Here is a 27,990-nt window from a genome sequence, read left to right on the forward strand (position 1 = left end):
CAATAATAGGCTCATTAATAAATAAAACTTGCGAACTTACCGAAAACTTACCGTACACTCAACTCTATAACCGCAATCAACACAATAGACTCCATGAAAAAAGAATCGTAAAAACAATATCGCCAATCATTGGATTCAAAAAATCCCTATTACAAATTGTGGGTGCAATTGTGAATGAGTGATAACCACCATAAAACTGCCCTTCGCGCCATAAATTTGTCTTCTCGTCAGCTTCACGATTTTTGAGTTTGAGATTAGTCAAGCTCTTTAAGGTAACTGCTCAGCAACTCAATACTTTCCGGACATTTCCTGTCTAACCCGTTTTTATATTTTAAATGGCCATAACAGAGCAAAAAAGATTAGTGGAAGTATGTAGTACGGTATGTCGCATAAAAGATCAGCAGGACAACTATAATAGCTACAAACTTTGTGTGAGAACAATTAATAACAGTTTATTAACCAAAGAATTGTCACAAATAGAAAATTAGTTGTGGCGTCTGAGAAGACATCTATATGTTGACATGATAGTATTCAAAACATGCTCAATTTGCGAACCAGTTCGGAAGCAATCTGGAGCCCGGTGCGAGGGTCATTGCAAACAATGTTTTTGGCAGGTGCAATTGTGTTTGCCCCTTTTTGACGGTTTCCGGTCAAAACATTTCCTTTATGACTGCTTTTGAGTTTATCAGCTTCTTTCCACGCGGGTGGTGTCAGAAGAAGTCCAGAGTACAGCAGTAGCTGGCATATGAGATAAACTGACGTTAATAGACAGCCAATCAGCAGTGCAAACTTGACTCGCCCACCTTTTCTGTATATAAACACTGACCTCAATGCATTCATACAACAAACTGAAAGCCCAAGTAGTTGTTAGATATTTCGAACCGTAGTGGCAGTTAAAGTCGCATGTTTTTTACACCCTTTCTGTACCCAAAAGTGGGGTACTACTCGTAATGCGCAAATTGGGCTTCAGCTTTTTCGATTCTTCAACCCCATCCGAGTAAATCATGAAATATAATTTCCATAATTATGGAAATAGTAAGACAAGAGTATGTTTCTAGAGAAAATCAGATTGCGCAAGATAGCATTTAATGGTTAAACAGAGTTCAAAATGAACTCATTCTTCTCCAGAAAACACAAAGTGAACCGTTTACATAGCGCATTTCAAGAGACTTTGAGGACTTCTTACATTATCGCACCGGCCAGCTGCTCCATTTGAAGAAATTGAAGACAATTTGGAATTTGCTTTCTTAATTGTCAGACTATTGCTCATTGGGGGAAAAGTTAATCTTTTGATATGGCTAACATCAAGGCATAGATCAATGCCAAGTATATTGGATTAATTTCGGAATAGGTTTGGAATGACGTCACGTGTTATATCCTTCCCACGCCAGTTTTCCCACGCCTACCTGGTCTGAGAATAGGCTTATCTCTTGGAAATCTCCACATCTGCAGACATCTAATACAAAAGTGACCCATATTCATATCATTGAACTATTTGTTGCCAATTCTGTATATTTAGTTAAACTTCTCTTATCAGAGCGGCATATGCATACAGACACACTAAGCTGATTACATTTTCTAGCTTAATTTACTGACCAAAAACGTTTATCTACTTTAAAAGAATCTAGCATAACACTGTCAATTAATTCATGCCAGTTTTACTGCTGAAGAAACAAACGTATTAGCTTCGCATTGCAAGATGCTTCAAAATTTGAATACAAAAACACTCTTGGTGATGGTGACGAAAAACAGAACTCTCGTAAAAATTATTACAAACTCGCCGTTCTGATTTTGAGAGTGAAAAACTATCAACTGATACTCAAAACAGTCGAAAACATATACGATCATTTCATCGCCATTATATAACACACGGAGTTTCACTCCCGCAAGCTATAATCACTTTATACTAATATTACCCGAATTGAAAAATAGACTTAGCAGGTGATAAAGCGATTGTATCCTCAGGATATCTAAGACATGTCAATTCTGCATAAAGTTGTGTCTCATGGCCGAGTGCATCAGCTGCGACTGCTTCTCAGAATGCCAACCAACCAACTCAAAGTAAGAGCAACGTTATTTAACAGTTCTTTGCATTTAAACAAGCATGCTCTTGATTACCAATTGTCTCCAGCAAAAAATCAGCAAATAAACTTGACCAATTTGAAACATCAACTAAGAGAATTCGATCAATACAAGGAGGCTCGGAATGTGCCATCGCACATAAGGTTCCGACCATGCTCATCCACAATTTTGACATAATTGTCTAACAAATGAAGAACAGATAGAAAACCCCCCAAATTAAAGTTTACGAACGAAGAGATAGCCTCCAAAGTAGATAACTAAGTGGAGTAAAAAATGAAGCATTAGATTGATGAGATTTGCCATTATTAAGAAAGCGAGTCAAGACGAACAGCAAAACCAAACAACAACAACAAACATTAATTACATCCAAAAAATTATGTCCAATATAAAAACAAAACTTAATAACAGTCAAAATAGCATTAGATAAAACTGAAACTAAACAAACTAACTTGTACTTCACTTGTATGCAGAAAAGATATGGGACCAGTCCATAATAGGGCTCGATAGCAATCAGACAAAGAAGAAAAAAACGCTGAAGTTTAATAGTTTGCGTATAATTTTTAAAAACAATTAATTTTAAAGTAATCAAAACCATTGGAAATCAGCTTAAAACAGCCCACAAAATTGCGATTACCTATAGGAGGGCATTAAGACTTGTCATTATTCAATTTTTAATGTGGCTACAAAAAGAATAACAAACAGACAACAAACACAATTTCAATCAAATTTTGCCAGAAAACACTGTCGAAGCCGTAAAGCCATATTTTGACCCCAAATATGTTTGATTGCGCCTTCGAACAACGATGATGTGGTATGTGACCTCTCATTAATGAATTCTTCAAAAAAAATAGAGTTTGTGACACCAGCCCCTTGCGAAACCTTTTCTTGACATCAATATTGTCATATATGATCTGTAATTAACGAGACTAGGTATCAACTAGACAATATAAAGAACAAAAATGCGATGTTAAATTTTTTTATTGTTGTAAACAATTGTTTTCAAAGTCATGAAAGCCATCAGCTATCTGCTAAAATCGGCTCAACTTTCTTCCATAAAATTCAACGAAGACTCTCATTATACAGAAAATTTCATCCGACTAAAGATTAAGTAAAACGACAGTTAAGAACAAAAATAAATTCAACTAAATTCTTCAAGAAAGTGGTGTCGAAGCCGTTAAAACCATAATCTATGTCCTTAAAGATTTTGATATCTTCAATTATGCCCGATATTCAACGCCAATAGTCTGATATGTGAACTTTCAATAATGTGATAATGTGACAAAACGAGAAAACGCGAAAAAAGGCGAATACCTAAAAATTTAGTAGTAAATACCGTGAAATCTAGTAGTATCAAAGCCAGAAAACCATAACCATAGAGTAAAAAAGCAATGAAGAATCATCTTTAATTCAGTAGAAATAAGACGAATTCTTTCTTTGCTGACACTAAGCTACAAATTGACCTAATTAAGAACAAAGTAGAGGCAAAGTTCAATAAGCCATTATTTATTTAAAAATCAAATATTTTTAAAACTCAAAACGACCATAAGAATTCAAGTAAAAAACTAGATACATTAAGTTGGAGCTGCTGAGGAAGCCAATTAGAATTATCACCAGCGAGCTTTATTTTGAAATATTCTGTTCTTTAATTAATATAAAGTTCGATTTTTTAAAAAAAAAGACCGACTGATTACAATACGAAATATTTTTGGATTGTAACAGTCCAAGATTGGTCCAAAACTAGCCCTGATAATGCTGTTCATCCATTAGGAACACTCAATTCTTTGAACGTTTTATATATATACATAATTTGTTAATCAAAAATAAATGCAGCGTTTTTGATAATCAACGAGTAAAGTTAGCGAAAAAGGCAAAACTTTAATTTCAGAGCACTCTCAATGTAAGCTGAAGTAGAACTCGCCCCCTTTTTCAGTTCACAGAGATTGTGTTAGTGGTTTCTGGGCGTGAACTGCCGGAAAATTTAATCAAAGTGGACTAAAGAACGTTATTTCGTGATAATTTTTATCAAAAAGGCTGAACTTCGTAATTTTTAGTCAAAAAAAATTAAATCAAAATAGTCAACAATACATTTTTTTTATCTTTATAAATAAAATCAACTATACTATTGTTAAAAATTTTTACACATCTTTAGCAAAATTGACGAAAATTTATGCAAAAATTGCGGAAAATTTGAATAAAAATAACGCAAATCGGTCAAACATTCACAAAAATTAAAACATCAATAACTCGCTCTAGAAAACGAAATTCCAGAAAATCGTTTTAATTCCATATTCTACGCTGGACGGGCTTTTTAATGATACCACTTGCAACTCTCTGCGATGAATAAATCGATTGGTCAAAATTAAGTGAACAAAAAACCCATTTGAGTATATAGCCCCCCCCCCCTCAAGAGGGGTCGGAACAATAAAGATTTTCATCAAAATTAAAAATTGCAATTTTTGCAAAGTGATAACGAATTTTTGAACGGATAGTTTCCATATTTACGCAGACAAGACAAGAAAAAGTTCACAACAAGAGTTTGAAGAGAGGAGTAAAAATATCCAACGAAAAATTTAAACATCAATAACTCGCTCTAGAAAACGAAATTCAAGAAAATCGTTTTAATTCCATATTCTACGCTGGACGGGCTTTTTAATGATACCACTTGCAACTCTCTGCGATGAATAAATCGATTGGTCAAAATTAAGTGAACAAAAAAACCCATTTGAGTATATAGCCCCCCCCCCCTCAAGAGGGGTCGGAACAATAAAGATTTTCATCAAAATTAAAAATTGCAATTTTTGCAAAGTGATAACGAATTTTTGAACGGATAGTTTCCATATTTACGCAGACAGGACAAGAAAAAGTTCACAACAAGAGTTTGAAGAGAGGAGTAAAAATATCCAACGAAAAATTTAAACATCAATAACTCGCTCTAGAAAACGAAATTCAAGAAAATCGTTTTAATTCCATATTCTACGCTGGACGGGCTTTTTAATGATACCACTTGCAACTCTCTGCGATGAATAAATCGATTGGTCAAAATTAAGTGAACAAAAAAACCCATTTGAGTATATAGCCCCCCCCCCCCCCCCTCAAGAGGGGTCGGAACAATAAAGATTTTCATCAAAATTAAAAATTGCAATTTTTGCAAAGTGATAACGAATTTTTGAACGGATAGTTTCCATATTTACGCAGACAGGACAAGAAAAAGTTCACAACAAGAGTTTGAAGAGAGGAGTAAAAATATCCGACGAAAACGGTAGCAAAATTTGAAGTTCTTGCAAGTTTAGACAGCGAGAAAACCACATAAAATTGACAATTATACAACAAATTTACACCTGCACACCATAATTCTCTAGTATGGGTGGGGGGCTGTGTCAGCATCTTAATCACATCCAGTTTAACGTTTAGCCCGTTTATTACGAAAAATCGGTAGCATAAAAAATGCAAATTGTTCCTGGTAATCTACAGGTAAGTCTATGGCATAACTACAAAAAAATGCTTCTCCTAAGTTTGAAAATGAGCAAAAGCGGAAGATGACTAAAAACGCCATTATATCGCAAAGTATGTTCTTGGTTGCACTTGGTTTGAATAAACTTATTTCAATATCGACAGGTGAATGCGAGGGATGAGACAGAGAAGACTGCAGTGATCCTGTGTGCTCTGATAGACGACGAGCAGCTAGGGGTGAAGATGCTACGGATGCTGCTAGAGGACGAGAGGACAGACCATGATGCGAGTGACAATCTCAACAGGAACATTTTCACATATGCCATCATCAAAGGTACATTCATCCCAATCACTCATAAGAGCAGTCACAAACTCAGCATACAAGCACAAACAACATCAAACGCTTCTTCAACCAAATTTTATATAAAATGTAAAATGCAGTCAAATTGAGTCTATAATATCTCGATGAGAGAAATCAATTCTTATAGAAAACAAGTCAAGATTCCTCAATTGAGTTCATATATTATAAAATAATAATTCCAAACCTGCTACCGATCAAACCCAGCTCGCGCAATCTTCGAAGAAGTAGTTTTTCTTATAAAACAATGGTTTTATTACAGTTATAAGGCTATACGATCGAAAGTTGATAGCAAGTGCATAGCAACGTATTGATGGCAAATTTGAAATCAACCTCTGATCAACCAGTCACACTATTGTACAGATAGGGTATCAAAATGTCGATGCTTCAGGTCGGAGTGAACTGCTGAGTTTACTGTTAGAGAATAAAGCGACAATTAGCATGAACAACACGGACACCTTCGGTCTCTCCAACCTACACCATGCAGTGATCAACGGAGACACAGACACTCTCACAATGCTAGTGACTGCATTCAAAGAGATGGGAATCAGTGTTGACCCAAAAACCCCAGAAGGGTAAGTATCGCTTCCCCTTATTAGAAATTCTTAGAAAAACATGCCAAAAAATTGCCCTTCACAACATGATTTTGTCTTCTCAACAGCTTCGGTGAATAGTAAAATTGAAGACTATTTGAACTTTAAAGGAGCTGCGCAAAATAGCAATTGTCTTAACATGATGAAAATGAATTGATACAATTGATGTAAAAGAACAGGATTTTGTTAAAAGTTAATACGGAAAGAGTGAATTTATTTATTTTTTTAAAAAAAAGCTTTGTTCTAAACAGTTTAGAGCTACGTGCTGCGGATAACTCCGAAAAAAAATTGACACAACTATGGGATAGAACTATATTGAAATGCTGCAAATTTACGCTATTAAAGTATTTCTCTGTGTTATCAAGTTAAGACAATTGTTAGGGACAACTAAGTTTTTTGTAGCCTCAGGCGGTTTTTGAAGTGTTTGAACTGACTTTCGCATAAAATTTTTGCTTAATGGCAACAAAAATTGATTTCGTCTAATCGAGCTTTCGCCTAAATCCCATCCTCCGTAAGACTAAAACAATTGCTACAAAATTCTCCACATACAGCAGGTAGGATTTTCGACTACTGAATCTTAACTTGACACTCACTTTTAATGAATTGTTCCATTACAGTTCCATGCTAACCAATAAGTTGATATCGTTTTCTCGACCAAAAATATGCTCCCCATTTGAAGTCAATTCAGGGGAAATCAACTATTGCACTTGTTCGTAGCATACACTCAGAATTGATCGCTGAGAGCTTGCCTGCAATATTGACGATCCGTAAAAACAAGTGGTTTTTTAAAAGAGTGAACTCAATTGTCATCATAGTAAAATTAAGAAGCCATAGACAAAGAATATACCAACAAAATAAGCTTCAGACAAAAAAAACTAGCCATGACAATCGAAATCCAGTTAAAGTCAGTCAGCTTTCCATTTTTTTCTCGCATGACATATTTTAAAAAACGAAGCCAAGGAACTAATGAAAGTGTTGAGGACTTGTCGATAGGCTGACTCCGTTGGTGATGGCAATCCGATTGGAGCAGTACCACTGTGCCAATGTTCTGCTACTGGAGGGGAATGCCAACTACCTCACCAGAGACACAACTCACCGCCGTACAGCTCGCGACTGGGCTAACCACAAACTCAGCAAGGAACACAAGAGGGTAAATACTACTTCCTTTTCTTCCATTATTCCCATGGCCACATTTAATTATCTCTAATTGACATTGTATGCATTTTAACGGTATATATCAATTGTAATAGCTATTATCTCATTGGTCCAGAAAAATCTCTTAAAACACTTTTCTATTTCAAAAGGCTGATAGGAACGAAATGGGAAATAATTGCAAGATGTTTGTTTACTCCAAGAATTCCAACTCACAATAGAAATGTAGAATAAAAACTTATGCAATTATTTCCCATTTCGTTCCTATCAGCCTTTTGAAATAGAAAAGTGTTTTAAGAGATTTTTCTGGACCAATGAGATAATAGCTATTACAATTGATATATACCGTTAAAATGCATACAATGTCAATTTCAAATGATGCAACTAGAAGTTTTAAGCATTAAAAACCACACCTGTTAGAGAAAAACGGTCAAAGTTTTATTTAGAGAAGTTTTGAGACGCTGCGCTACGACCTCGTGTCACGGGCGCGCACCGAACAGCGCATTACTCTTCGCAGACGGGGAGAGAGACCAGCTCCGAGGTCTGCCCTAACAGCACCCACCACTGGTCTGCCTTATCTCACGACCAGAGCCAACAACCGACAGGGCACTAAATCTAGTCCAGTGAGGAAAGACAGAAGTCTATCGCACAGACACAGAACGAGAAGCAGTTACAATGAAGTTGAGGAGCAGAATGCATTCAAGTACAGCGAGCTCAAGAGGCTGCATATGATTCTGGATTCCAAATTTCAACACGGTTAGGTTCAGTCATTGTAGCATCTAACTATGTTAATTGTAGAATTTTGTATTTTTATCGTTAGAAGGCTTCTAGCTGGGGACTGGCTAGCGGCAAAAATTCCATCAAAATTGAAAGGTTCTTCGAAAAAAAGTGAGTTCGTCTGACAAATAAGCATAGACTGTTGTCCCCGTTACTCTCCCAAAGCTGTATACAAAAACTGTTTGATGGGCGCTATAATAAATTTATTTTCCAGGTAATTAAAGTAATATTTCACTCAAATAAACCGATTAAAACATCCAAGTATATATCGGTTCCTCAAATCAACGAATTGAAGCTAAGGATTATCCCAGAATAAGTAATTACGAGGCAGAAAATCAACGAACACAATCAAATATTATGCTGTTATTCAGATATAAAAAAATTAGATGTAACTTAAAACAGTTGGAGGAATCCCGATACCACTAAGTCAGAGTAATTTAACCTAATCAGAAAGATCGAACTATTTTGCACTTTCTTCCAACACACTTTTTACCTAAGCAAGTTGAACTCACGTGTCAATGTTGTCTCTCAAACTATCACTAAATTATTTAACGATCTACTGCTTTTCCGATTCGCAAATCTCTCTCCGAGCATTTTTCTTGTGCCTAAGGGTACTCAACCGCATCAATTTCTTATCGGCAAAACGTAATATGTCTGTCGTTCCTTTTAGACCATTTTGACCAAACATATAAGTGTAATAATGGGCGTAGAAGGTCAGTCACAAGAGGGAACTTATCTTATGCAAATGTTTGCCCGAGTTGACCGGAGTTAAGTGTTCACCTCGGTTTGATAGTTTCAGAATATGGCACAGTTCATGTTTCATCCTCAGCAATCTGTATGTAAGTTTATGCATGCTGGGTTTTACTCTCTCACAGTTACGGATACGCATCTAATTTGACCTATGGGTACCTTTGCTTCCCCCTAAGGATGGAACAATGTTTAGTTTTAAACAAATTTAAACCCTTTCCTTATGATCATCAAAGTCAAAAAAGAAATAAGAAGCTTAGCCCTTTCTACCTCTTTTTCCTTGTGAAAAAGTTTCAGCGTTAACACTTTGAGATTGAAAGGTAACTTATCTGAGTTCTTCACGTCCGAATGAGGTCTTGGTAAATATGTTGACTCTTGCAAAAAAGTTGCTTCTTTCATAGCAGAACAAAAAGATTCATTTATCCTCTTTTTCTTTGTTTGTTTTGAAATGCCAAAAAGCTGCTTTGGTACAGGAAAAAGCCCGTTGTTTTTCTCATTGCTTATGAAATTGTCCCAGGAGTCACCATTTAAAATTTCAAGGTGATCGGGCGTGAGGAGGTAGGGTTTTGAGGACTTGCTTGAAATTCGAGACGCTTATATTTTCAAAAATTTAGCAAGGTATATCGCGCTGAATCATAATTTCATGCTCACTTCAGCTCCAGTTTGGTAACAGCTTGCTATTTCTACAATGTTTGTTTAGTGATAAGCAAAAAAAACTCCGTTTAGTGTCACTTGGTTGCTTTCATTTGATTTTATTAAAAGCACAAACGGATTTTCACATTTAAGATATAAAATTCTATTGCCAAAATGCTTTTACAAAAGACTGTGAAATTGATAGGCAAAAATAATTCAATTTCAAACGATTGTGTAGTCGGTATCTCAAACCAAAGCTACGCCTTTTTAATAAAGACTGGACTAAAGTCTTGCATACCAGGAATGCAAAAATTAGCATTCAAAAACTAAATAGTGACCACGAGCATATTAAAGCAGTTAAGCTCGAACGGCTTGTTAAACAATCTTACGATGCCCAGAGAGCAAATGCCATCATTCGGGAAGTAGTACGCAACTGTGATTATTGCAGCGATCAGATCATTCATCGGCGTCTTACCGGCAATTTCGTTCATGCTACTCGCCTTATACTTGATAGAATTTGTTACGAATTAAGCCTAGTAATTAACGAAAGGCCGTTACTTGAAAACAATTGCTTCACGAACGCCCCTTAGTTAGATCCTATAGCCTTTATCAATAAAACCGTGGACACTATTGATCCCCATTTTAGCTGCGTGTTTTTGACCGGACACCGTAAGCAAGGCGGAAAAAATGAAAAACTCATGCGTTTTTTACGGAAAGAAAGCCCTGACCACCAGTTATTAAAGTTGATGGGCGCTTTCCTCTTATTTATGGCCCAGACGATCTTAAAATTGTTACAACAGATTTGAGAATGATAACCCGAGCTTTTCGAACTAATACTTACATGTTTTATGACACCGATGAATTAGAGCAAGCCCCCTGGGATTGCTATACTGGAAACAAAATTGGCCCAAATAGAGGAGAAATTTACCTAAAGGCCGGCATGAGTGGTAGAAAAACCCATTGTTTTTTGTTAATCGTGTTAACCCAAAAAATAAAGGGTTAAATTGTTCAATTTTGATTATATAATTGATGAAATCAAACTAGCACACACATGACAAGGATTTAAATTGAATTAGAGTTAACTTTTAATCAGCATGGCAACGCTCATTTTGTACTTTCTTTATTTTTATTAGCGCTTTTTGTTCGAGTCTTCCGTTTTCGGACAAGTCGCTATCATAGGTCGATTGATGCTCTTGTTGATCGTGTTGTTGCGGATGTTGTTCGTGTTGTTGTGGATGTTGTTGGTGTTGTTGTGCTCCAGTGAGGGATTTCTTCCCCTTGGTAAAATTGCTGCTCATTGTTCGTTTTGGTCTTAGACACCCGAAAATGTTTCGCCCGTGGCGTTTTTCCAGCCATCGGAGGCAGCTTTACTGGTGCCCTCCAGAGTCGCGCTTTGACGATTTTGTTGTCCTGACGCGAGCGAGCTATTAATTATTAAAGACTGACGAACAGATTCGGATAAGGGAATTTGAAGCAAAGCCAACAATGACAATTAATTAAGTTCAGTTTTTAAATGAAAAAATAAGGACCATAAATATATTTCCTTTGTAGTTTCAATGAGCTAAGTTTTAAAGTGAATGACCTCGAGGTTTTCCAACTCTAATCATCTTGGTCTTATTTGCCTTGCCCCAAATCGCGCCACAATTTTGTGTGTCTATTATGTGTTATTTTGTCTTGCAAAACACCAATTTTGGTATTGTTGCTCATTTGTGCGCTATTTTGGTCTTATCTTTGTCAAAACAACGTATTTGAGTTCAAAATGTTGTTTTCATTAGCGCTAGTGTTAGCGCGCATATCTGTATTTGAGACCTGTCAAAAAACGGACCTATTTGTTTCACCAGCGAAAGCTCAGGATGGGAAAGTTATGATTAACAAATGTGAAAGAACGAAGGAAACCACGCATGAAACTCTTGAACTTTGAACTAAACTCTACACTAATGGGCTGTCGCTGGTTTATCCTATATTATTGTAGGCTAGCTAAAGCGTTAATTAGTCCAGTTTGATTCACATAATTGCCGAGTGTTTACGAGTGCGTGGTTCGAGGCAGCAACGGTTAGACTTCACCTAAATCACAGAGCTATATAGCCAACTTAATAGTAGAAAAGATCTGATTGTAGGTGGAATTTTTGAAATTTAACTGCATGAAATACCATAAATTTTTGCCTCCTCCAACATTACTCAGCAGCCTCGATAAACAGCAGAAATTGAGCTTAGCAAAACTGCACGAGAGCGGCTCAGCAACGTAACGGCCTCAGACCTTCACGTTTATCCCGTTTCTTTCGACCAAAATTAAATCACATAAGCTAAAGAGAGAACATTCTAGATTTAAAAAAGGTCAAGCAAAAACGGCATAAAAAAGATACGCCTACATCAAGTGCTTCCGTGGAAACACCTAAAATTATATTTTTGGACACATGCCCACTTAAACAGCAGTTTTTTGGTATCCATGAGATTATTTATAATTAATGGTTATCTGACTCTGCTTGAAGTTACTGAGAACTTCCGGCCTTTATCGAGAACCACGTAGCCAGAATTTCTATGTGACTTATGCAGATTCACGTAGCCATGTTTAAAACACGAAACGCCCACGTTTTAAAATGACGAAAGTCAACTTCTGGCAACAGAGGAACTTCTGGCATTTTAACTCCTGGCACTGCAGACTTTCGGCATTTTAAAATGTGCAAGTGAGTGTTTTAAACTTAATTCAACAATGAAAATTTGCAATGAGAGTTTACTTCTAATTTGTAAATTAGATTTTAGTGAGGTGCTTACTGACATCATTCGGGCGTTTTTAATACTTTCATATCTTTCTACACTACACTTATTATCTCTCCACCGAAAAAAACCGACAATAGAACAATACTGAGAATTATAAAATATTCCCATTCAGCTCATTGCTCGCGAAAGTGCAGGAGCCCAATCACTCAAAGCGTTTCCTTTATAGTCAGGTCAAAGAGAAATACAACATTTTCTGTAGCCTTCACATAGATTTCTTCAAATCACACTGCCGCAACAAAGACTTAGAGACTTTATCAACAAAAAGTGACACGAAAACAGAGCTACTTCCACAATTTAACACAAACCTGGCAAATTAAGCAACTGTACAGTAATAAAACTGACACTTGCGGTTCTGATGAGCATGCTAAATACATCAATACACATAAAAAATAATACATCCTGCAAAAAAGACATTTTAGATTTTAAAAAGGTCAAGCAAAAACGGCATAAAAAAGATACGCCTACATCAAGTGCTTCCGTGGAAACACCTTAAATTATATTTTTCAACACATGCCCACTTAAACAGCAGTTTTTTTGGTATCCACGAGATTATTTATAATTAATGGTTATCTGACTCTGATTGAAGTTACTGAGAACTGGCGTTTATCGAGAACCGCGCAGCCAGAATTTCTATGTGACTTATGCAGATTCACGTAGCCATGTTTAAAACACGAAACGCTCACGTTTTAAAATGACGAAAGTCAACTTCTGGCATTTTAACTCCTGGCACTGCAGAATTTCGGCATTTTAAAATGTGCAAGTGAGTGTTTTAAACTTAATTCAACAATAAAAATTTGAAATGAGATTTTACTTCTAATTTGTATATTAGATTTTAGTGAGGTGCTTATTGACATCATTCGGGCGTTTTTAATACTTTCATATCTTTCTACACTATACTTATTATCTCTCCAACGAAAAAAACCGACAATAGAACAATACTGAGAATTATAAAATATTTCCATTCAGCTCATTGTTCGCGAAAGTGCAGGAGCCCAATCACTCAAAGCGTTTTCTTTATAGTCAGGTCAAAGAAATACAACATTTTCTGTAGCCTTCACATAGATTTCTTCAAATCACACTGCCGCAACAAAGACTTAGAGACTTTATCAACAAAAAGTGACACGAAAACAGAGCTACTTCCACAATTTAACACAAACCTGGCAAATTAAGCAACTGTACAGTAATAAAACTGATACTTTCGGTTCTGATGAGCATGCTAAATACATCAAAACACATAAAAAATAAGACATCCTGCAAAAAAGACATTCTAGATTTTAAAAAGGTCAAGCAAAAACGGCATAAAAAAGATACGCCTACATCAAAAGCTTCCGTGGAAACACCTAAAATTATATTTTTCAACACATGCCCACTTAAACAGCAGGTTTTTTGGTATCCATGAGATTATTTATAATTAATGGTTATCTGACTCTGATTGAAGTTACTGAGAACTTCTGGCGTTTATCGAGAACCACGTAGCCAGAAATTCTATGTGAATTATGCAGATTCACGTAGCCATGTTTCAAACACGAAATGCTCACGTTTTAAAATGACGAAAGTCAACTTCTTGCAACAGAGGAACTTCTGGCATTTTAACTCCTGGCACTGCAGACTTTCGGCATTTTAAAATGTGCAAGTGAGTGTTTTAAACTTAATTCAACAATGAAAATTTGCAATGAGAGTTTACTTCTAATTTGTAAATTAGATTTTAGTGAGGTGCTTACTGACATCATTCGGGCGTTTTAAATACTTTCATATCTTTCTACACTACACTTATTATCTCTCCAACGAAAAAAACCGACAATAGAACAATACTGAGAATTATAAAATATTTCCATTCAGCTCATTGCTCGCGAAAGTGCAGGAGCCCAATCACTCAAAGCGTTTTCTTTATAGTCAGGTCAAAGAGAAATACAACATTTTCTGTAGCCTTCACATAGATTTCTTCAAATCACACTGCCGCAACAAAGACTTAGAGACTTTATCAACAAAAAGTGACACGAAAACAGAGCTACTTCCACAATTTAACACAAACCTGGCAAATTAAGCAACTGTACAGTAATAAAACTGATACTTGCGGTTCTGATGAGCATGCTAAATACATCAATACACATAAAAAATAAGACATCCTGCAAAAAAGACATTCTAGATTTAAAAAAGGTCAAGCAAAAACGGCATAAAAAAGATACGCCTACATCAAGTGCTTCCGTGGAAACACCTAAAATTATATTTTTCAACACATGCCCACTTAAACAGCTTTTTTTTTGGTATCCATGAGATTATTTAAAATTAATGGTTATCTGACTCTGATTGAAGTTACTGAGAACTTCTGGCGTTTATCGAGAACCGCGCAGCCAGAATTTCTATGTGACTTATGCAGAGTCACGTAGCCATGTTTAAAACACGAAACGCTCACCTTTTAAAATGAAGAAGGTCAACTTCTGGCAACAGAGGAACTTCTGGCATTTTAACTCCTGGCACTGCAGACTTTCGGCATTTTAAAATGTGAAAGTGAGTGTTTTAAACTTAATTCAACAATGAAAATTTGCAATGAGAGTTTACTTCTAATTTGTAAATTAGATTTTAGTGAGGTGCTTACTGACATCATTCGGGCGTTTTTACTACTTTTATATCTTTCTACACTACACTTCTAATCTCTCCAACGAAAAAAACCGACAATAGAACAATACTGAGAAATATTATAAAAATATTTCCACGCAGCTCATTGCTCGCGAAAGTGCAGGAGCCCAATCACTCAAAGCGTTTTCTTTATAGGCAGGTCAAAGAGAAATACAACACTTTCTGTAGCCTTCACATAGATTTCTTCAAATCACACTGCCGCAACAAAGACTTAGAGACTTTATCAACAAAAAGTGACACGAAAACAGAGCTACTTCCACAATTTAACACAAACCTGGCAAATTAAGCAACTGTACAGTAATAAAATTGATACTTGCGGTTCTGATGAGCATGCTAAATATATCAAAACGGATAAAAAAATAAGACATCCTTCAAAAAAGACATTCTAGATTTAAAAAAGGTCAAGCAAAAACGGCATAAAAAAGATACGCCTACATCAAGTGCTTCCGTGGAAACAAATAAAACTATATTTTTGAACACATGCCCACTTAAACAGCAGTTTTTTGGTATCCATGAGACTATTTATAATTAATGGTTATCTGACTCTGCTTGAAGTTACTGAGAACTTCCGGCGTTTATCGAGAACCGCGTAGCCAGAATTTCTATGTGACTTATGCAGAGTCACGTAGCCATGTTTAAAACACGAAACGCTCACCTTTTAAAATGAAGAAGATCAACTCCTGGCAACAGAGGAACTTCTGGCATTTTAACTCCTGGCACTGCAGACTTTCGGCATTTTAAAATGTGAAAGTGAGTGTTTTAAACTTAATTCAACAATGAAAACTTGCAATGAGAGTTTACTTCTAATTTGTAAATTAGATTTTATTGAGGTGCTTACTGACATCATTCGGGCGTTTTTACTACTTTTATATCTTTCTACACTACACTTATTATCTCTCCAACGAAAAAAAAAACCGTCAATAGAACAATACTGAGAATTATAAAATATTTCCATGCAGCTCATTGCTCGCGAAAGTGCAGGAGCCCAATCACTCAAAGCGTTTTCTTTATAGGCAGGTCAAAGAGAAATACAACATTTTCTGTAGCCTTCACATAGATTTCTTCAAATCACACTGCCGCAACAAAGACTTAGAGACTTTATTAACAAACATGACACGAAAACAAAGCTCCTTCCACAACTTAACAAAAACCTGGCAAATTAAGCAACTGTACAGTAATAAAATTGATACTTGCGGTTCTGATGAGCATGCTAAATACATCAATACAGATAAAAAAAAATAAGACATCCTGCAAAAAAGACATTCTAAATTTAAAAAAGGTCAAGCAAAAACGGCATAAAAAAGATACGCCTACATCAAGTGCTTCCGTGGAAACACCTAAAATTATATTTTTTAACACATGCCCACTTAAACAGCAGTTTTTTGGTATCCATGAGATTATTAATAATTAATGGTTATCTGACTCTGCTTGAAGTTACTGAGAACTTCCAGCGTTTATCGAGAACCGCGTAGCCAGAATTTCTATGTGACTTATGCAGATTCACGTAGCCATGTTTAGAACACGAAACGCTCACGTTTTAAAATGACGAAAGTCAACTTCTGGCAACAGAGGAACTTCTGGCATTTTAACTCCTGGCACTGCAGACTTTCGGCATTTTAAAATGTGCAAGTGAGTGTTTTAAACTTAATTCAACAATGAAAATTTGCAATGAGAGTTTACTTCTAGTTTGTAAATTAGATTTTAGTGAGGTGCTTATTGACATCATTCGGGCGTTTTTACTACTTTTATATCTTTCTACACTACACTTCTAATCTCTCCAACGAAAAAAACCGACAATAGAACAATACTGAGAAATATTATAAAAATATTTCCACGCAGCTCATTGCTCGCAAAAGTGCAGGAGCCCAATCACTCAAAGCGTTTTCTTTATAGGCAGGTCAAAGAGAAATACAACATTTTCTGTAGCCTTCACATAGATTTCTTCAAATCACACTGCCGCAAAAAAGACTTAGAGACTTTATCACCAAAAAGTGACACGAAAACAGAGTTCCTTCCACAATTCAACACAAACCTGGCAAATTCAGCAACTTTACAGTAATAAAATTGATACTTGCGGTTCTGATGAGCATGCTAAATATATCAATACAGATAAAACATTAAGACATCCTGCAAAAAAGACATTCTAGATTTTAAAAAGGTCAAGCAAAAACGGCATAAAAAAGATACGCCTACATCAAGTGCTTCCGTGGAAACACCTAAAATTATATTTTTGATCACATGCCCACTTAAAGAGCCGTTTTTTGGTATCCATGAGATTATTTATAATTAATGGTTATCTGACTCTGCTTGAAGTTACTAAGAACTTCTGGCGTTTATCGAGAACCGCGTAGCCAGAATTTCTATTGACTTATGCAGATTCACGTAGCCATGTTAAAAACACGAAACGCTCACGTTTTAAAATGACGAAAGTCAACTTCTGGCATTTTAACTCCTGGCGCTGCAGAATTTCGGCATTTTAAAATGTGCAAGTGAGTGTTTTAAACTTAATTCAACAATAAAAATTTGAAATGAGATTTTACTTCTAATTTGTATATTAGATTTTAGTGAGGTGCTTATTGACATCATTCGGGCGTTTTTACTACTTTTATATCTTTCTACACTACACTTCTAATCTCTCCAACGAAAAAAACCGACAATAGAACAATACTGAGAAATATAAAATATTTCCACGCAGCTCATTGCTCGCGAAAGTGCAGGAGCCGAATCACTCAAAGCGTTTTCTTTATAGGCAGGTCAAAGAGAAATACAACATTTTCTGTAGCCTTCACATAGATTTCTTCAAATCACATTGCCGCAACAAAGACTTAGAGACTTTATCGCCAAAAAGTGACACGGAAAAAGAGCTCCTTCCACAATTTAACACAAACCTGGCAAATTAAGCAACTGTACAGTAATAAAATTGATACTTGCGAGTCTGATGAGCATGCTAAATAAATCAATACTTAAAAAAATAAGACATCCTGCAAAAAAGACATTCTAGATTTTAAAAAGGTCAAGCAAAAACGGCATAAAAAAGATATGCCTACATCAAGTGCTTCCGTGGAAACATCTAAAATTATATTTTTGATCACATGCCCACTTAAAGAGCAGTTTTTTGGTATCCATGAGATTATTTATAATTAATGGTTATCTGACTCTGCTTGAAGTTACTGAGAACTTCCGGCCTTTATCGAGAACCACGTAGCCAGAATTTCTATGTGACTTATGCAGATTCACGTAGCCATGTTTAAAACACGAAACGCCCACGTTTTAAAATGACGAAAGTCAACTTCTGGCAACAGAGGAACTTCTGGCATTTTAACTCCTGGCACTGCAGACTTTCGGCATTTTAAAATGTGCAAGTGAGTGTTTTAAATTTAATTCAACAATGAAAATTTGCAATGAGAGTTTACTTCTAATTTGTAAATTAGATTTTAGTGAGGTGCTTACTGACATCATTCGGGCGTTTTTAATACTTTCATATCTTTCTACACTACACTTATTATCTCTCCAACGAAAAAAAAACCGACAAAAGAACAATACTGAGAATTATAAAATATTTCCATGCAGCTCATTGCTCGCGAAAGTGCAGGAGCCCAATCACTCAAAGCGTTTTCTTTATAGGCAGGTCAAAGAGAAATACAACATTTTCTGTAGCCTTCACATAGATTTCTTCAAATCACACTGCCGCAACAAAGACTTAGAGACTTTATCAACAAAAAGTGACACGAAAACAGAGCTCCTTCCACAATAACACAAATCGGGCAAATTAAGCAACTGTACAGTAATAAAAATGATACTTGCGGTTCTGATGAGCATGCTAAATACATCAATACAGATAAAAAAATAAGACATCCTGCAAAAAAGACATTCTAGATTTTAAAAAGGTCAAGCAAAAACGGCATAAAAAAGATACGCCTACATCAAGTGCTTCCGTGGAAACGCCTAATATTATATTTTTGAACACATGCCCACTTAAACAGCAGTTTTTTGGTATCCATGAGATTATTTATAATTAATGGTTATCTGACTCTGCTTGAAGTTACTGCGAACTTCTGGCGTTTATCGAGAACCACGTAGCCAGAAATTCTATGTGAATTATGCAGATTCACGTAGCCATGTTTCAAACACGAAACGCTCACGTTTTAAAATGACGAAAGTCAACTTCTGGCAACAGAGGAACTTCTGGCATTTTAACTCCTGGCACTGCAGACTTTCGGCATTTTAAAATGTGCAAGTGAGTGTTTTAAACTTAATCCAACAATGAAAACTTGCAATGAGAGCTTACTTCTAATTTGTAAAATAGATTTTAGTGAGGTGCTTATTGACATCATTCGGGCGTTTTTAATACTTTCATATCTTTCTACACTACACTTATTATCTCTCCAACGAAAAAAAAACCGACAATAGAACAATACTGAGAATTATAAAATATTTCCATGCAGCTCATTGCTCGCGAAAGTGCAGGAGCCCAATCACTCAAAGCGTTTTCTTTATAGGCAGGTCAAAGAGAAATACAACATTTTCTGTAGCCTTCACATAGATTCCTTCAATCACACTGCCGCAACAAAGACTTAGAGACTTTATCAACAAAAAGTGACACGAAAACAGAGCTCCTTCCACAATAACACAAACCTGGCAAATTAAGCAACTGTACAGTAATAAAAATGATACTTGCGGTTCTGATGAGCATGCTAAATACATCAATACAGATAAAATATAAGACATCTTGCAAAAAAGACATTCTAGATTTTTAAAAAGTCAAGCAAAAACGGCATAAAAAAATACTCCTACATCAAGTGCTTCCGTGGAAACACGCAAAATTATATTTTTGAACACATGCGCACTTAAACAGCAGTTTTTTGGTATCCATGAGATTATTTATAATTAATGGTTATCTGACTCTGCTTGAAGTTAATGAGAACTTCTGGCGTTTATCGAGAACCGCGTAGCCAGAATTTCTATGTGACTTATGCAGATTCACGTAGCCATGTTTCAAACACGAAACGCTCATGTTTTAAAATGACGAAAGTCAACTTCTGGCAACAGAGGAACTTCTGGCATTTTAACTCCTGGCACTGCAGACTTTCGGCATTTTAAAATGTGCAAGTGAGTGTTTTAAACTTAATTCAACAATGAAAATTTGCAATGAGAGTTTACTTCTAATTTGTAAATTAGATTTTAGTGAGGTGCTTACTGACATCATTCGGGCGTTTTTAATACTTTCATATCTTTCTACACTACACTTATTATCTCTCCAACGAAAAAAAAACCGACAATAGAACAATACTGAGAATTATAAAATATTTCCATGCAGCTCATTGCTCGCGAAAGTGCAGGAGCCCAATCACTCAAAGCGTTTTCTTTATAGGCAGGTCAAAGAGAAATACAACATTTTCTGTAGCCTTCACATAGATTTCTTCAAATCACACTGCCGCAACAAAGACTTAGAGACTTTAACAAAAAGTGACACGAAAACAGAGCTCCTTCCACAATAACACAAACCTGGCAAATTAAGCAACTGTACAGTAATAAAAATGATACTTGCGGTTCTGATGAGCATGCTAAATACATCAATACAGATAAAATATAAGACATCCTGCAAAAAAGACATTCTAGATTTTTAAAAGGTCAAGCAAAAACGGGATAAAAAAGATACGCCTACATCAAGTGCTTCCGTGGAAACATCTAAAATTATATTTTTGATCACATGCCCACTTAAAGAGCAGTTTTTTGGTATCCATGAGATTATTTATAATTAATGGTTATCTGACTCTGCTTGAAGTTACTGAGAACTTCCGGCCTTTATCGAGAACCACGTAGCCAGAATTTCTATGTGACTTATGCAGATTCACGTAGCCATGTTTAAAACACGAAACGCCCACGTTTTAAAATGACGAAAGTCAACTTCTGGCAACAGAGGAACTTCTGGCATTTTAACTCCTGGCACTGCAGACTTTCGGCATTTTAAAATGTGCAAGTGAATGTTTTAAACTTAACTCAACAATAAAAATTTGCAATGAGATTTTACTTCTAATTTGTAAATTAGATTTTAGTGAGGTGCTTACTGACATCATTCGGGCGTTTTTACTACTTTTATATCTTTCTACACTACACTTCTAATCTCTCCAACGAAAAAAACGACAATAGAACAATACTGAGAAATATTATGAAATATTTCCACGCAGCTCATTGCTCGCGAAAGTGCAGGAGCCCAATCACTCAAAGCGTTTTATTTATAGGCAGGTCAAAGAGAAATACAACATTTTCTGTAGCCTTCACATAGATTTCTTCAAATCACACTGCCGCAACAAAGACTTAGAGACTTTATTAACAAAAATGACACGAAAACAAAGCTCCTTCCACAACTTAATAAAAACCTGGCAAATTAAGCAACTGTACAGTAATAAAATTGATACTTGCGGTTCTGATGAGCATGCTAAATACATCAATACAGATAAAAAATAAGACATCCTGCAAAAAGACTACTTTTAATTTATTGGTAGGACATAATTCACTTACAAATTTAGCTGTTATCAAAACAGCCTATTGGGCCAACAGAACATTCAAGATCAAAATGTATAATCTTCCACCAATAGCCTTAAAATAAAAGAAAACAAATTAAAATTTACAAAACCAGCCCAAGTTTTCCACCAATTTCAATGAAAAATATCGCTATGCAGGTGCAACTGACAGCAAGCAAATAATCATCAATCGGTAATGCACAAAGCACTATGAATATTTCAATTATAGCACAAAACTAGTAGAGAATAAAGGCATCTTCTTAAAATGCCATAGGAACATGCATTTTACTCAAGCTCGCATATATTCAGAATTAGAAGCAATCGGCCAAAAACGAACAAATCCACGTCAGTATTATCAAATCAGGTAATACAATCAGGTGAAACTCTTGCAATTCAATTTGAAACGACATAACCACAGGGAAAACCCTGAGTACCTCCGTAAAGTCTCATAAAATACTCAATTGTTATGTTGAAAGGGTTCACTTTGAGAGTTCAATAAAAAAGTTCTAAAATTTTCGGATACGGGTGGTGCAAATTTTATAAACAAAGAAACGATTCCGTGCGCATACCCTAAAATCAAGCTGGAAATTTTAAGCTGCAAAAACTAATATTATAACTAAAATTTGGTGAACATACTTGCTTCTCCGCAATTCACTGATAGCACATACACCAAAATGAAACATGCACTTTCAATAGTCTCTTTTAAAGTACGCTCTTCGGGCGGCACCGAAGACGTTTTGCTATGATTAAGTAAGCATACTCTAATCTACAATTATTTTCAGTATCTTCAGGAGACCTTTTATTTCCATTAATTTCAGACACCTAAACAGTAAAGCAAATCATGTAAGGTACAACATAACTTAACAAGCTCTTGACGAAAAAGCAAAACAGTAGCGAATGCAACAAAAGAAATCAAGTACAAATTCGAATAGAAGAGCAATAAAAATGCTCCTTACAAATTGGAAAAGCAAAATGAGACAGAAATGTGAGACATAAAAAAAGCAGGTTAATTGCTGAGAATAAGCAGTGATAGCTTTCAGATAGCTTTACTCAGAGAAGATCATTACCAATAGCCATTAAATAAAGGACAAAAGAATATTTGTTGGATTGAAATGATTGTTGGATTGATATGACGTTGTTTATATTATATAAATATTGTTAGCTCAGTAAATACACAGTAGTTCGGAAGATTCAATGCAGATAATATATAAGCTCCAAAACGTACACATCAAAAGCCTTTAAGTATTTCAAAGTTCAGTTCGACAAGTGAAACTTAAACGGCAAGATTTTTTGATGTTCATTTACCAGGTTTTTTTCGTCTGATGTCATTGAAGTCAAATCGGTTCGCATTCAGTCAACAATTGTCTAGAAAACCTAAAAATATTCAGCCGCAAACCAGCTTAATGATATATATCGTGGTTATATTTACTTAAAATTAGGTTATACGATCTTTTTTGGAACTTTCTACGTACATTAGAACGTATTTTATTCAATAAGAACGGTTTCTTTAAGCATTTAAAATACTCGAATCTGATTGGTTAATATTTCATTTACTTCGTAACAAATATACTGTACTCCCACAACGATTTTCCGTATCTGTGGGTGACCTTTTTATTTTTAGTAACTGAAGAATCCTAGACAGTGAAGCAAATCATGTAAGGTAAAAGATAACTTAACAAGCTTTTGACAAAAAAGCAAAATGGTAGCAAGTGCAGCAAATGAGAACAAGTACAAAAGCGAATATAAGAGCGATAAAAATGATACAAATTTCTCTTGAACGTAAAGTAGAAGGAAAGAAATGTAACCCGGTAAAACTTTTTTTAAATAACAGGCGAATTGTCCAAAAAATTGCGGTAGATTTCAACAAGTTTTACTACGAGAAGATCATTACAAATAATCATCAAATAAAGGAGCTCCATATATTTTATGCTCTATGGCAAGTTTTTGACGAAAAAGCAAAATGGTAGCGATTGCAGCAAATGATATCAAGTACAAAAGCGAATTGAAGAGCGATAAAAGGCCCCTGATAAATTTCTCGAGAGCAACAAAAAGGGAACGGAATGTAAGACGGCGAAAACATTTTTAAGAAAACAGACGAAGTTCCAAAAAGCTGCGATAGATTTCAACAAGCTTTAGTATGAGAAAATCATTACTAATAGTCATTAAATAATGGAGCAAGAAATAATTATTTTGAATTGGACTGATTAGAATGATTATGTTGCATTGATATGACGTTGTTTATATTATATAAATATTGTTAGCTCAGTAAATACACAGTAGTTCGGAAGATTCAATGCAGATAATATATAAGCTCCAAAACGTACACATCAAAATCCTTTAAGCATTTCAAAGTTCAGTTCGACAAGTGAAACTTAAACGGCAAGATTTTTTGATGTTCATTTAACAGGTTTTTTTCGTATGATGTCATTGAAGTCAAATCGGTTCGCATTCAGTCAACAATTGTCTAGAAAACCTAAAAATATTCAGCCGCAAACAAGCTTAATGATATATATCGTGGTTATATTTACTTAAAATTAGGTTATACGATCTTTTTTGGAACTTTCTACGTACATTAGAACGTATTTTATTCAATTAGAACGGTTTCTTTAAGCATTTAAAATACTCGAATCTGATTGGTTAATATTTCATTTACTTCGTAACAAATATACTGTACTCCCGCAACGATTTTCCGTATCTGTGGGTGACCTTTTTATTTTTAGTAATTGAAGAATCCTAGACAGTGAAGCAAATCATGTAAGGTAAAAGATAACTTAACAAGCTTTTGACAAAAAAGCAAAATGGTAGCGAGTTCAGCAAATGAGAACAAGTGCAAAAGCAAATATAAGAGCGATAAAAATGATACAAATTTCTCTTGAACGTAAAGTAGAAGGAAAGAAATGTAACACGGTAAAACTTTTTTTAAATAACAGGCGAATTGTCCAAAAAATTGCGGTAGATTTCAACAAGTTTTACTACGAGAAGATCATTACAAATAATCATCAAATAAAGGAGCTCCATATATTTTATGCACTATGGCAAGTTTTTGACGAAAAAGCAAAATGGTAGCGATTGCAGCAAATGATATCAAGTACAAAAGCGAATCGAAGAGCGATAAAAGGCCCCTGACAAATTTCTCGAGAGCAACAAAAAGGGAACGGAATGTAAGACGGCGAAAACATTTTTAAGAAAACAGACGAAGTTCCAAAAAGCTGCGATAGATTTCAGCAAGCTTTAGTATGAGAAAATCATTACTAATAGTCATTAAATAATGGAGCAAGAAATAATTATTTTGAATTGGACTGATTAGAATGATTATGTTGCATTGATATGACGTCGTTTATATTAAAAAAAATATTGTACTCCTACAACGATTTTCCGTATCTCTAAATGACCTTTTTATTTTTAGTAATTTACGAAACCCAGACAATGAGGGATATCATGTAAGGCGAAAGATAACTAAACAAACTTTTGACGAAGAAGCAAAATGATAGCGAAAGCAACAAAAGATATCAAGTACAAAAGCGAAACATTCTTACAGATTTGTCGAATGCAAAAACGTGGGAAAGGAATGTGAGACGTCAAAAGTTTTTTTTTAATGACAGGCGAATTGCCGAAAATTAGCTGCGATATATTGCAGCAAGTTTAATTATGAGAATTTGGTAATTAATAACCATTCAGAAATGGAACACCGAATATTTATGTTGGCTTATTTTTGGTTAAAATCAGCGCCCATTGTAAACAGCTGAATTGCATAATTTTCCATGCAAAACATTCAATGCATTTATAATTGTGTAACATGCCTTGCCAGGAGTGTACATGCAGTGATCTCGAAGCTTAAATTTGAAATTAGGAAGCGTACATTTGAGGATGGCGTAACATTGAGAGTCAATTATGCATAAAAGTTTGATTGTGATCATTTTGTTGTGACAACTTTGTTGACAATTGTGAGAAAAAAACTGAATAGAAAGACCGCTCTGCCATTCTTGCTGATTCAGAGACCTACTGCTAGTAGTAATTAGTAGGTACCTGAATCATTGAAAACTTCAAATTACTAATTAAATAGGGATCTTTTCTGCTAGCCGCCCCACGCTTAGTTAGGCACCCCCATTTATAAATGTTTAAACATATTGTTAAAGCTAAGCTATACTAAAAGCTAGCACAGCTATGGTTTGAAAGTATTATGCATTCAACCAAAATTTGTTGCATATAACGTAAACATCAATAAAATTTTCTGTATTAGTTCATTTTTGGTGTTATCGGCTACAATAAGGGCTTGATTTTTTGAAATTTTTTAAGGAAACTATTCTACAAGTGCCTTCAATCTACCTAGACACTCTTGTTGCAATGAAATGCAAATATCACTCTTACACTTCGCGAAAACTTAGCTTTTGGGGGTTGCAAATTTAACGGCTATATAGGGCTGGGGGGGGGGGGGTGTGGGGTTGCGCTAGCAGAAAAGATCCTTAAATAGCAGTTTTTAACGAGTACATCTACATACTCGACTTTAACTTCCGTCACCTATTACCGTGCAATTAAATTTTGTAATCAATCAAAAAAGAGTGACTAAAATTTGTCACCAAAATCCGCAGTTAACTTAACTAATTTCCCTATCATAAGTACAAACGGAAACTTTTCGACTGAACTTGTCCTCAGTTTACTTAATTTATTCCCTAATCTCTGAATCCGTAGTTCTTAGACTTTGGTCTTAATTCGTTTTCAGTTAATTCCTCAAATCAATTCAGAATTTTTTCACAAAGCCCCTCAGAGCTAAGATGGCTGATACTAAACACTGCATAATTGCAGTTGTTTTTGTTCAGTCTGCACTCTTTTCTGTCTTCCTATTGCATGTTTTTACAGCTCGGCATTAAGTTACATTTTTTCGCAGAATAAATCACCAAATTTTCCCCATATTTCGTAACTATTATCCGCTATGAAAGTCACTAGTTTTCAGATTGTAAAGTAGTGACGCATAATGAAGAGTAGTAACGAAATATGGACTACATAGGTCAAAAATACTTTTGAAAAAAATGATACTTGCCTTGCAATGTAGCATAAACTTAAAATAACATTAACGTAGAAAATTAATACTAAAGATAGCTGCAACTGAACTTATTTAGACAAAGCCATCAATTCTCCAAAATCCAAAAGAGTGAAAGCGGAAAACTGGATCACACAGAACAATGGTGCCCGAGTGACGAAGGTGACGTCATCAGCTTCAGCCTCACTTGTTGCATGCAATGAGGCTTTGCCCTCCATTTACACTCTGTTGCAGCAGCAAATGTGGACTGCGGAGCACACAAAGGATCCAATCCTACCCTCTGACTGTCAAGTGCTACTACCAGTGACCAGATTCAACTCAGCCAAAACAACTCCAGGCATCAACAACACCACTCCACGCTCTATTCAACCAGCTCATTAGCATACTACATACTCATGCTACATACTCATAGTGAATTAACTAATATCCAATTATTTTATGGATGCAACCGTATAAAAAAACTTTAAAATCTGTCAGAGCTTCCACAAAGTAAATCTTGGCAATTCATTATTTTGAGACACGAAGAAAAAGTCTGTGCACAAGCCCAGTTAAAACGAAACTTAAGGGTGGCATCTCTAACAACAGATTTATCTCGTGAACCGACTGCTTCCGAGGTTTACAGAGGTTGCTCGTTTTCTGTCTGGTCGGCAGTAGTCAAGGGTTTGAATTTTAAAATTGTTTCAAGTTCCAGATAAATTTCTCTCCTATAGTGGTCAAGCGCGTCCTCTTTGCGTTAGAGACCAACAGCTTCTACATACTCCCCAAATGAAGGCTGCAGGTGAACTAAATTTCTATGCGGTTGAGTGCAGCTAAGGCTTTATAAATTTCAAATGTCGATGTAATGATCAGTAAGTCTTTCCAACTGTTAAGATCCCGTAAAAAGGTGATAATGAGTGAAGATATTCTTCAATTCGATCTAGAGCGTCCTCAACAAATAACCCACAGAAATTTTTCAGTGAAAGCGAGTGGAAAATTGCATTCGTCAATAAGAAAAACTAATTTTTTGAGCGATAGAACGCCGGTAAACTAAGTTAGCAGAGTCCTTATAAAACCTATGACGTGAAAGCAATGTACAAAGCTATGAAACCTAATAGCTGAAAAACACGAATTTTGTGTTGATGTTCCAGATGGTGTCTTGTTGTCCTTCGAATTGAAGCATATATCAATTTTCAATTCTGATGAAACGAAAGGAAGGCGGCTGCTAGAACAAGAATTTTTGCG

The 27,990-nt window shown here is 35.4% G+C and overlaps 2 protein-coding genes across 3 annotated transcripts in view; one reads left to right on the forward strand and one right to left on the reverse strand.

Annotated features, from left to right (window-relative positions):
- LOC142358645 (uncharacterized) overlaps window positions 1-844 on the reverse strand; it is a 111,817-nt gene extending 110,973 nt beyond the window's left edge. For both annotated transcript variants that reach the window (XM_075410109.1, XM_075410111.1), the window contains exon 1: window positions 556-844. The gene's annotated coding sequence lies outside the window, so the exon portion shown is untranslated. The remainder of the gene's footprint in view (window positions 1-555) is intronic.
- A 658-nt stretch (window positions 845-1,502) lies between these two features.
- On the forward strand, window positions 1,503-27,276 carry LOC142358633 (uncharacterized). The gene is made up of 6 exons (XM_075410091.1): window positions 1,503-2,061; window positions 5,698-5,866; window positions 6,282-6,465; window positions 7,477-7,633; window positions 8,082-8,391; window positions 26,849-27,276. The coding sequence occupies exons 1-6, from the start codon at window positions 1,978-1,980 to the stop codon at window positions 27,148-27,150; spliced, it is 1,206 nt and encodes a 401-aa protein (XP_075266206.1). The 5' UTR covers window positions 1,503-1,977; the 3' UTR covers window positions 27,151-27,276.
- The last annotated feature ends 714 nt before the right edge of the window (window positions 27,277-27,990 follow it).

Source organism: Convolutriloba macropyga, chromosome 2, assembly GCF_964194025.1.
Source record: "Convolutriloba macropyga chromosome 2, txConMacr16.3, whole genome shotgun sequence".
Taxonomy (NCBI): Eukaryota; Metazoa; Xenacoelomorpha; order Acoela; family Convolutidae; genus Convolutriloba; species Convolutriloba macropyga.

What these genes read in the sequence shown, in the direction of transcription:
- LOC142358633 (XM_075410091.1), top strand. Translation starts at nt 1,978, where the DNA reads ATGTCAATTCTGCATAAAGTTGTGTCTCATGGCCGAGTGCATCAGCTG. An exon ending in CACATATGCCATCATCAAAG is followed by an intron (nt 5,867 to 6,281) that starts GTACATTCATCC and finishes TCGATGCTTCAG; the next exon opens with GTCGGAGTGAACTGCTGAGT. An exon ending in GGATTCCAAATTTCAACACG is followed by an intron (nt 8,392 to 26,848) that starts GTTAGGTTCAGT and finishes GAACTTATTTAG; the next exon opens with ACAAAGCCATCAATTCTCCA.